General features: G+C 55.8%; 1 protein-coding gene across 1 annotated transcript; it reads right to left on the minus strand.

The window, feature by feature from the left end:
• Positions 1–1,430: 1,430 nt before the first annotated feature.
• HAUS5 (HAUS augmin like complex subunit 5) lies at positions 1,431–10,719 on the minus strand. The gene is made up of 19 exons (XM_046681170.1): positions 10,585–10,719; positions 9,804–9,866; positions 9,679–9,711; positions 9,521–9,545; positions 8,817–8,922; positions 8,578–8,737; positions 7,877–7,946; positions 7,703–7,785; positions 7,134–7,191; positions 6,868–6,992; positions 6,601–6,664; positions 6,360–6,490; positions 5,974–6,136; positions 5,664–5,744; positions 5,421–5,566; positions 5,050–5,161; positions 4,840–4,972; positions 2,706–2,838; positions 1,431–2,545 (listed from the first exon to the last, which is right to left on the minus strand). The coding sequence occupies exons 1-19, from the start codon at positions 10,680–10,682 to the stop codon at positions 2,428–2,430; spliced, it is 1,902 nt and encodes a 633-aa protein (XP_046537126.1). The 5' UTR covers positions 10,683–10,719; the 3' UTR covers positions 1,431–2,427.
• Positions 10,720–11,116: the final 397 nt, after the last annotated feature.

Genomic DNA, 11,116 nt, shown 5'->3' on the forward strand with positions numbered 1-11,116 from the left:
CCCTAATCACAATACCATTATCCCATCAAAGAAATTTAACAGATAACAATAATACTCTCCAATATACAAATTTCCCCAGTTGTCCCCAAAATGTACTTTCAAATACTTTTTAAAAAATCTGAGATTCAACCAAGATCCTGCATGGCATTTGGCTGTCGTGTCCCTTTAATCTAAAACAGTCCCCACACCCTCCCTGCATTGACCTTCTGAAGAATATGGTCTAGTTGTTTTGGACAAGGTCCCACAACTTGTATTTCACCCAGTGTGTCTTTGGGACAGATTCCTAAAAGTGGGATTGTTTGGGCAAAGAGTCAATGCATTTCTGGTTTGGCTGGAAATGGTCCCACAGGTGTTGTTCCATACCGCATGCCCACTAATGCATCAGAGTGCTCTCTTCCCATAGCCTTGCCAACAGAGTGAGCTGCCCAAATGCTGGGTGTTCTTTTTCCCAGTCTGAGAGGTGAGAAATGTATCCAAATGTGGTTTTAATTTGCTTTTCTCTTAGTATGACTGAGTTTGAGCATATTTCCTGAGAACTGTCTATTCATATATTTTGCCCATTTTTCTATGCACTGGAATTTTCCTTTTCCACTTTGATACTACACATGCATGTGCGCACGCACACACACAACTTTTTACGGTATAAGTTGCAAAAATTTATTCCCAATTTGTTCCTTCCTTTTACTTTGCTCATTTTTTTTTTTTTTTTTTGCCATGCAAAAGTTTGCTTTTATGTTTTTGTCAATATTTCCCCTTATTGCATCTGGATTTTGAATCATATTTGGGAAAGTTTGTCCAACTTCTAGATTATAGAGGAATTCACCTGTTTCAGGAGGACAATAAAAGATAAAGTAAAACACATAGTATGTTAGAAGATCAGACGTGCTATGGAGGAAATTCAAGCAGGGAGGGGGGTGAGGACCTCCACGTTTGGTAGGGGGCTGGGGGCTGGGGACCAAGATGAAGAGAGGAAGAGGAGGAACACCAAGGTGGTGCAGAGCAAAGCAAATGTGTAAGGACTGGGAAAGAGTCACTGGGGCCAGAAGAGAACTGGGAGAGCGAGAGGGCTCTGGAGGCTGAGGGAGCAGCTGTGAAAAGGGAAGTGGAAAGCCAGGTTCAAGATCACAAAGATGTCAAATACCCCTCATTTGTAATCGGACTGCAATCCCAATAAAATTCCCATCCATGTTTGTATTTCTTCTGGAACCAGGGAAGTTGAGTATAAAGTTCATTTCGTTTGGGAGAAAAGATTGAGAGACAGGGAAACCTTGAAAAATAAGAGCATGACGGCGACCGGCCATTTCAGGTCCTGAGACACATTACGAAGCCTTTACAATAAAACCCTGCCACGAAGGGTCCCTGAGAGGCGGACGGACAGTGGTCTGGAGAGAACTCACTGCTAGCCCAATTAACCACACAAATTCAGCATATGAAAAGGTGGCATCTCAAATCACCTCAAGTTTTACTTTATAAATTGCAGAGTAATTCATGCAGTGACACACACAGACCTAGGCACAGCTGGGTGAATTCTGACAAATCTACACACCTGTGGCACCCCTGCCACTCTCAACATACAATGCATTCCCAACCCCACAAGTTTCCTTGTCTCCTCCTTGGTTGATCCCTGCCACACAGCCCTCCCTCAGAAGCAACCACTGCTCTGAGAATTTTAATGAGTGCTACCGGGATATACATATAATATAAGACAAAGCTGAATGCATTTGGATAATTTCCAAATGGCTCAGAGATTGAAATGTAAAACAAGAAACTATAAAAACTAGAAGACAATCTCATCTCTCAAACCCCATTCCGCCTGGCTACACTGCCTCCCTCACATCAGCACATTCGAACTCAGGGCCTTTGCACGTGCTGTAGCTGTCACCTGCAAGCCTTCCTCAGATACCCACGTGCCTCCTTCTCACTACCTTTACAGAGTGTGGCCTTGGCTGTGGAGCCCTGTTTTTAAAATTGCACCACCTACAGCCTGCTTTACTTTTCTCCATAGCAGTTATCTCCCAACATACTATATACTTTGCTTACTTGTCTTGTCAGTGGTCTGTTTCCCTGTCCTAGAACGTCAACTCCCTGAAGACTGGGACTTTTGTCTGTTCTGTTTGGTGCTGTTTCCTCAGTGTTTAGAGCAGGTGCTCAGTTACTTTTTGCTGAGGGTGAAAGCGATGACGGGAGTTTCAGAGGTACCTGGGGTTGCGTCCAGAGTACTCCATCCACTTGGCTTCGGTGGGATGAAAGGACAAGGGCAAGGTAGCTGAGAGGAAGAGCAGAGCACCCTGTGAGGCAGATGGCAGGTCTGGGCAGCCGATGGGCTGACACATCCAGGTGATATCTTCTTCCGAAGGTCTTCTTGGGGGAGGAGAGGTGTTGGCGCGAACAAATGTGAAGCTCTCGATTGCTATTTGAGCTCCCTCTTCATCTGCACAGCTGCCGCAGGCTGCCTTGGGCCTGGACCCAGCGAAGCCGCCACTGGGGCAGGGACAGGCCGTGGCAGAGCTCCCCAGAGAGGGCGGCTTGGCCTGGCTGTTCCCACCTGGGGAAGGGGATGGTGTCAGATTAAGGCCTGGACCTTCAGACCCTCGCTGGCCTCCCCGCAACACCATGGCCTGCTTGCCATGCAGCCCCCCAGCCTGAGCTCTGCCTGGTCCACCCAGCTCAGTCTCCTACCTCCCCCCAGTATGTCCCCCTCTCACCAGTCCCCCACAGCCCCCTGCAGTTTGGGGATTCGCTCCAGCGCTTGTTGCATTAGGTTCTCCAGCCTCTTCAGGGCCTGCCCCAGATTCTCTTTCTGCTCCTTTTCCTGGGATGCCCGGATCTGCAGCAGCTCTGCAGGTTAGAAACCCAGGAGGCGGCACTGAGTCCTCTGGCTCCCTGGGGCCTTGCAGCCAGTGGGTCACCAAGTCTCCAGTCACCTAGTGTTGACCTCAGCATCTCTACCAAACCTCTCCCTCCTCTCAGGTCCTGCCTCAGGGGGCAGCCCACCATGGCCCAGGCCTCATCCTGGATGCCTTCTCTGTCCTCCTGACAGTCCCTCAATCTCCATGGCCCATTCCTCAGCTTCCTCTCCTGCCCCCTTCCCTACTTATCCTCCAGCCTCCCTCCTAGGCTCCAGGCCTCAGCCTCCCACTCTGGTCCGTCTTCCACGTGGCAGCTAGAGTGATCTTCCTGAACCTAAACTTGATCCCTTCCCTCTCCTGCCTGGAACCCTCCCAGGCTCCCCAGTGCCCCCAAGACAGAGTCCACACTCCTCAGCCTAGAATTTACAGGTTTGTATTTTGTGGCCTCTGCTCACTCCTCCGGGGCAAAAACTCACCTGTCCCCAGGGCCCACTCTAGACACTGTCCTTCCTCCTGGAAGCCCTTCCCAGCATTCCTCAGCCCAAGGCTCCCCTCTGACTGCTGCAGCCCTTCACTCCAGCAGTGTTTCCCCTGGGGACTGTGACGGGCTGAGTCCCTCTCCACAGACCCGGACCAAGCCCAGCTCAGAGCAAGTGCAGGTCAGCAGTGCGGTCAGGTCCTTTGGGCCTTGAATCCTGACTCCATCCCTTCCTTGCCTTGTGACCTTGGGCATGACCCTTGCCCTGCAGTCAGGTGGAATGATGAGCCACAGGCCAGTGGGGCAGGGGACATACTGGGGCAGTCTGGAGTTGGGACCCACAGGGCTTGCTGACAGGTTGAAGGTTGGGGGCTATAGAGCTGGGAGGAATTAAGGATGACGCCTGGCTTTCTGGCTTCAGCACCTGTATGAGGAAGGTGAGGTCATCTACTGAGGGAAGGAAACCAGGAGGAAGAAAAACAAAACTGCTTTTTGGAGTAGAGGGAACTAAGTTCTGGTACAGACAGGTTGAAGTCCAAGATGCCCGTGAGGTGGGACGATGCTGTGCCGTGTCTTGGGCTGTTCCCGCGGTTCTTGCACAGGGCTCCCTGCCCACACGGAGAGGAGGAAGGCAGGGAGCCCTAAATGCAAAGGCTTGAAAACTGTCTTCCTACTTGGCTCATGGCATCCTGATTCATTTCTCATCAGGTCGCCTCTTCCATCTATTTATCCTGTGATGCTCTGCTCATTGCTTCTACCATCGGGAACCCCCTGGGGCTGGACAGCTCTCGCCTCTCTTCCCATTGAGCTCTTGGGGCCAGCACCTGGCAGATACCCAGTGGGTACTTGCTGAGTGAATCCAGGCACGAACGACTCTTCTGAGTTTCAGTCTCCTCTCTGTAAACTGAGGTCTTAATAATCCCTTCCCGTGTAGTGAGGACTGGAAGAGACTGCACATGTACACACAAAATGCTGGCCATCACGCCAGAGACCCTGAGGCTCACTACGTGCCAGGCGTTGTTCAGTGCCTCGTTTGGATCACCTGACTGAGTCTCCCAGCAAGGCTGTAAGGTACTGTGATTATGCTTACTCTACTGAGGAGGAAACTGAGGCACAGGGAGATCGACAGCCAGGAAGAAACAGGGCTGAGAAGAGAATCCAGGTACTTTAACTCCACAGCCAATGGTATATCACTCAAGTATACTAGTGGATGGTGACGAACAAGTACTTGGCAATTTGATGGGCCATGTTGCCTAGTGGTTAGGAGCACAGACCCAGGTCAGCCTATCTGGATTCAAATTGTAGCTCTGCCTACCAGGCAGCTACCAAGCCCTCTGCATCTCATTCCTTCCCCTGCAAAATGGGGAGAGTGACAGCACCAGCCACGTGTGTGCTTAAGGTCCTCAACATGCAGGAGGCACCATGTAAGCAATGGGAGTTGTGATTTCTCCTGGAGGCTGCTGGTCCTGCAGAGGGGCAGGGATGCTGCATAAGAAAGCAGGGCAGGCCTACCCTGGGTGGATGGTCCCGGCGGCAGGCTGGTCTTCATGTGGAGCAGATCCCAGCACCGGAGACCCCGCTGGTCCTGGAGGAACAGAAGGTCCTGGCGAAGAGAGGCGGCCTTCGGGAGGAGCAGCTCCGGGGCCTGGAGGGAGGGGGAAGGATGGTCACCTTGGGTCGGGGTAGAGGTGTGAAGACAGGTCCTAGGGGACAGGCACTCACCTTCCCTGCGGGCAGTCCTAGTGTCTGGCTCAGCACTATGAGGCTGGAGCTCCTTGGGGACGCAGGATGCAGCTGGTGGATGGACGGCAGGACCGTGGGCAGGGGTTGCAACCTGGGGGAAAGTCCAGGTTGGGTGGGGCACTGAGAGGAAGGCTGCGTTCTAGAGGCTCTGGGGGCTGAGGTGGGCTCAGGAGGCCCAGGAACTTGGAGGTGGGTCTGGGAACTAGGATTCCAGATTAGAGCCAAGGACCTGAGGGTGAGGTCTGGCAGGCAGTCTAGGAACAGTGCAGGTCTAAGATTAATTTTTTGGAGTGGGCCCAGGGAGTGACAGTCACCCAGGGGAGGGGGCGTGGAGGTGGCCGCAGTCTCACCCTCCTGGGCTGTGCCGCAGCAGGGTGCCCAGCCGAAGGTGGGGCAGATGCTGGGCTTCCTCCTCCAGACAGCGAAGCAGCTCCTGGCTCTGTGGTGCCACTGCCTCAGATGCGGGAACCATTTTTTGCTGAACCAGAGCTAGCACCTTTGAAGAAGGAAAGGTGGGGGGCAGCCTGAGGCCACCCAGCCCCATCCCTAGGAGACCCGGCTCTACCCAGACCTCGCCCCAACTCCAATCTCACCTCCCCAGGGCTCCGGCATAGACGCGTCTTGCTGGCTGAGTTGCCCTTGATGAGCAGGCGGACCTGTTCCTGTCTCTCCTCCTGAACAACCAGGAGGCCACTGAGATGGGCGGCTTTTCCTTCCCACCTCCCAGCCTCTTGCCCCACTCATCCTTTTGCACGGGTCCTGCTTCCTCTTGGGAGTCTCACCCTGCACCAACTCCCCCCAACCCCAAACCCCCTGCCAAGCTCTAGTTCTGGATCAGAAGGCTCCCAGCCTCACTCTGGCCCTCCAGCAGGCCCCTCCACTGCTCCTAGTCCTGCCTCTCACCACCAGCCGGCGCCAGTGCAGGATCCGTTGCTGTTTGGCCTGTAGCTCCTGCAGCAGAAGCTGCCGCCGCCCAGCAGCCTCCTCTAGCTCCCGGCTCTGGGCACGCAGGGCCTTGAGCTCTGCGCACAGGCCGCAGCTCCGGAGCCCCAGCACCAATGCCTGCCTGGGGTACAAGCAGAAGAGAGTAAAGGAGGGGAAGGTGACTAAGAGTCACAGTGGAGGAGAGAGATCAGATTTGCAAGGATGTACAGGAGCCACAAACACAGGGAAACAAACAAGGAGAGCAGGGAGGCAGAGATGGGAGCCATAGGGGCAAAGGAGTCCAATATCTCAAGACCCCTGGGAGAGACATGGCCTGGAGGCTTCTGCCCAGGGAGCCCCCTCACCTCTCGCTGGATCCCAGGGTACATGTCTCCACCTCCTCCATCAGGCCCTGGAGGCGCTGGGTCAGGGTCTGATGCTCCCTCAGGAGGGGGCCCCGCTCGCCGACCAGTGCACCCACAGATCGCCAGCCCTCCTGGAGCGAGGTACAAAGTCAGGGTGAGCATGGTCTCTGGGGGTGAGGGGATTGCGTGGGTCTTGGGGTGGGAAGCGGATGGAGTCCTCGGAAGGGTGCCTGGGAGTCACCTGGATGAGATGCACCATGGACGGCAGGGCCTGGCCAGAGTCTGACTGGTCTGGTGCCTGGGACCTGGGGGGTAGGAGTGAAGCTGCTGAGCAAGGAGCACTGTCCCCTTGCCTGGGCCCTTGGGGGTAGCCAATGGCAGCCCATCTGCCAGACTGGTCACTGGGTTTCAGTCCTAGTCCCACCCGCATCAGCAGGTCACTGTGCCTGGTCCTGACCTGTCTCAGCTCACCCGCCCTGCTCTGACTGTGGGGGCATCCACTCCACACCTGGCTGTCTCTGTATCTGGGAGCCCATCCGAACTGCACAGGGACCGGATCTCTGCCTCCCGCTCTGCAGCCAGGTGCTCCAACGCTGCCAGGACGTGGCCAGGAGGGTGGCGTGTCAGCAGTGTCTGGTGGGGGAGTGGTGGAGTCAGGGCAGGGTGGAGGCTGGGCTGCAAGGTGGGACCCCATGGAGATGGGGGAGGGATCAAGAGTTCGGTCCTGGCACCCTGAAGTGTGATCATGGGGCAGAGGGTGAGAGCGCCCCTCACCTCCACTGAGCTAAGCCACTGCTGGTAGGAAGTTCCAAAGTGGTCATCTCGAGGGGTTCTGTGGGGTTGGGGAAGGGACAGAGAATGTTACAAGACACAGCAATTCTCCCTCTAATGATCACCACCACGCTGTAAGGTAGGGGCTGTCACTGTCCCCATTTAAGGATGAGGAAACCAAGTCCGTCTATGCCTGCTAGACTTGAGTTCCTCACTTACATTAACTTGCTGGCCTTGGCGCTCTCACAGGTGCTGTTTACCTGGAACACCCTCTCAACCTTTTACTCTCCTCACCAGAGAGCCCATCCTCCTTGCCTCCTTAGGTGGGTAGGGTGTCTCCTCTGGGTACCCAGAGCCTCCCAGGCTTCCCCACCCCCCAACAGCCCTAACCACCTGGGTTGTCACTGTCTGTGATCGGTCTGGTCTCCCCGCTTCCCAGCCTGGGAGCCTTGTCAGGGTAAGGCCCAGGGCTGACATAGCCCAGAGGCTCAGTGTTTGACGAATTAACAGACAAGTAACTCCCCCAAAGCCCAGGTTCTCTGAAGGGTCTCTGGGGGCTGGGGAACACTCACGGGATGCTGTCTTCCGTGGCCTGAGGAGTCAGGAGGTTCTGCAGGAACTGGGTCCGGAGGGTGCAGGCTGTTCGGATATCACTCTGGGAAGAAGAGGATGGGGCATGAGGGAGACCCAAGGGTCCACTTGACCCCAGATTCTCCACCCCTCCCCTCATGGCCCAAGGCTCTTACCAGGACCACAGGCTCTAAGCCCAGGGCTGCTGATGTCAACGGTCCAAAGGTTATATTCACTTTGGCCTTCCTGGAGAGAGGAGTACAGTTGGGGCTGGGGTCCCTGGGAGGAGGGAGCTGGGAGAACAGATGTCTGTGTCCCCTCCTGCTGCCAGCAAAGCTGGTCACAGGGATCACTGAGCCTGGATCTCAGGGGCCACCTCCAAAATTAGGCCACTGTCATGTCCTGGCTGGACAACGGCATTAGCCTCTTCACTGGTCTCTCTGCTCTAAGCCCCTGGAGTCTGTTCTCTACCCAATAGTCAATGATCCTGTTAAACCCTCAGACTGATCATGTCACTGTTCTGCTCAAGACCCTCGAAAACAATGTGATATGTTCTCATCACACTAAGAATAACAACACTGGGTGTTAGGAACTCTTCTAAGTGGTCTGGATCATTTAACTCACTTCATTATCATACCTGCCCCCATACCTTCCCCAACAGTGGTGTTCTCTATCATAGTTAACACCATTCTATGCACTGGAAATACAGGTGGCTGAGATGACAAAATTGCCTGGCCTCACAGACTTTAAATCCTAAGGAGTGCAGCTCAGAACTCTGGAACCCAAGAAGGGGTCAAGGCAGAGCAATGGGGTCTCTAAGGAGAATGTCTGTCTGCCCAGCCTGGTGACAGCTTGTCCCTGGGCACCTGAGGCCCACCTCTCTATGTCCTGCAAGCGCCTGAGCTGATTCTGCAGCCGCTGTGTGGGATCCTGGAGCCCACGCTGCTGTCTTCGCATGGCCCCAGCTTGGGCCCGGAGGAGGAGAGCACGACGCTGGGTATCTTGTATGCTCTGCAGGGCCTGCTCCACAGCCATGTCTGTGGGAGAAACAGAGGTGGCCATCAGCATTTCCCCTAGCCCTGTTCTGCTGCCCATCTGCCCAGCCCCATGGGTCACCCTGAGCTTCGGTCTCTCGCTCCATCAGCTCCAGGCTCTGGTCTAACTCCAGGATCTCTGCCCGCAGGCGGGCAACAGCCGTCTCCAGCTCCAACTTCCGATGGGCCTGGTGGGGTCAGATACGAGGTCAGATGCGTGGCCTGGCTGGCTGTCCTTTGTGGCGCACCAGTCACCTCACCTGCCCAGGTGGGTAGCAGAGGGTTTTCCTAAGCAGTTTTCTGTGTCTGAACCTCTAGGCCCAGAAGGGCTCTAGGGTGCTATCCTGGCCTCCTCCCTTCTCCTGGGATTGCCTCACCTACCCTCCCAACCTGTTTCCTGTCTTTGTGCTGATGCCACTCCATTTCTGTCCCGGTCCTCATCTCCCCACTGAGCCCCACACCTCGGAGTCCTGAGGTCTCCTGGAAGCCTCCCCCTAGATGTCACCTGGGCCCCTTGCACACACTGGGTCTCCCACTGGCCTCAGTATCTCTCCAAACCAGTCCCTCCTCCCATCTGCCCTCACCAGCTTGGATGCCTCATATCCATGTCCCCCCAATCCCCAGCTCATGCCTGTCTCCCCCTGGACTGTAAGCCCCGTGAGTGCAGGGATCAGGGCTTGTGACGCAGTGTCCCCAGCATCACCCAGCACAAGGCTCGGCCTAGAGCAGAAGGTCTACAAGTCCTCTTTTTGGATGAAAGAAAATCGTGTAGCACATGCTTCTCACCTCTGGACTGCCCTGGTGGCCATACCTGAGGAAATGAGGTCAGAGTTAGGGGAAGACAGGGAATTCCAAGGGGAGACAGGAGGTTTGAGGCTGTGGGTGGGGACAAGGTTGGATCGGACTGCAGAAGACAGGAAGGGATAGCTTTGAGGACGAGTTACCAGAGTAGGTTTCCTCGGATCTTCTTGACACTCCTACAGCGGAAAGGTAGGATGAAGAGGAGTTACTGTGGGACTTGCCTGTGTCCCCTCCCCTGCCACAGCCTCCCTCGCACAGCCAGGCTCACCTCTGGCTGTGCACATGCCGCAAGATGTAGGTCCAGATGTCGGCCCCCTGGCCCAGGCAAAGCCTGTGGGGATGAGGTAAGGGTGTGTCTGGGACATCACACGGCAGGGGGAGGATCACCATTCCCCGAGGGGGGTGGTGGGGAAGTCTTTACTGGGGAATTCTCACTTCTGGGAGGGGGGAGGGCCCATACTTTTTGGGTAGATATTCCCTTCTGGGGAGTTCTTGGTCCCTGAGAGGGTGGGCTTCTCACTGGGCGTGAGGGTATTCTCATTCCCTGGTGGGGTGCTCCCTTTCTCCTGTGAGAGGGTTATTTCCAGTTACTTCCAGAGGTGGGGGTGAGGGTGTGCTGCCTGGAAGGGCTCTCTTCTTACCAGATGTGGCTTATCTCTCCTACAGATTCAGTCTCCAAGGGGGTGGCCTTGGCTGGGCTGGGGGGTCGGTGGTGAGGTGCTGCAGGGACACCCTTACCCTGGAGATGCTATTTCCACACGGGAAGGGGGCTCTATTAACTCACGGAGGATCCTTCCTGGTGCCAGGGACCCCACTCTGGACGGCCTCGCGGGGTAAGGGTGGGAGTGTGGGGGTCACTGCCAGGGCGTCCTCGCTCAAACCTGGGATCCTCTTCTTGGATGTACCACTCCGGGGTAGGAGCGCCCTTATGGGTCATTCTCACCGGGGCAGAGAGGGAGGGGGGATGGGCCTGTCTTCAGTGAAGATGGGGTTCTCACACCCGGAGGTCCACCTCCAGGACCGGCAGTCCTCCCTTCCAGGGTCCTCACCTGCGCAGCGTCGATTCCGGGACCCGGGCCGCCAAGGGCGCCTCCATCTCTTCGGCCACCCAGCAACCCAGTTGCCGCGCTTCCTGAGCCAACGCCATGACAGCGCCGCCACCACCGCCTCCCGCGCGCTCTTCAAGCGCGGCGCCCGCCTCTGACGTCACGAGCGCGCCGGCAGGGACGTCATCCGTTGCCTGGCAGACCCGGGCCTGCAGGGTCTCGGAGCTGTCCGGCGTGGCTCCCTCTTCCAGGATGGGTCCCATTGAGTGAAGATGAAAGGGGGTGGGAGAAATGGGGGCGGGGAGGGGCGCTTGCTTTCCGCGTCCTCCTGCTCACACCGGCTGTTCCCTCACAGGCAAAAGGTCCCTAATGACTCCCTTGATTTTCTTGATAAAACAGGACTTTTATCCTAGAAGGATGAGAATCAGGCGAGGAGATGCCAAACTTACTGCTCTATGATTTCAGAAACAGAGTGTCTCAGGTCTACGCGAGGACAGAGGGCAGATAGCATGATCCTAATATCTCCCTGGCATGC

The sequence above is a fragment of the Equus quagga genome, chromosome 13, assembly GCF_021613505.1.
Source record: "Equus quagga isolate Etosha38 chromosome 13, UCLA_HA_Equagga_1.0, whole genome shotgun sequence".
In the NCBI taxonomy this organism is placed as follows: Eukaryota; Metazoa; Chordata; class Mammalia; order Perissodactyla; family Equidae; genus Equus; species Equus quagga.

What these genes read in the sequence shown, in the direction of transcription:
- HAUS5 (XM_046681170.1), bottom strand. Translation starts at nt 10,682, where the DNA reads ATGGCGTTGGCTCAGGAAGCGCGGCAACTGGGTTGCTGGGTGGCCGAA. An exon ending in GCTTAGAGCCTGTGGTCCTG is followed by an intron (nt 7,786 to 7,876) that starts GTAAGAGCCTTG and finishes TCTTCTTCCCAG; the next exon opens with AGTGATATCCGAACAGCCTG. An exon ending in GCCACGGAAGACAGCATCCC is followed by an intron (nt 7,192 to 7,702) that starts GTGAGTGTTCCC and finishes CCAACCCCACAG; the next exon opens with AACCCCTCGAGATGACCACT.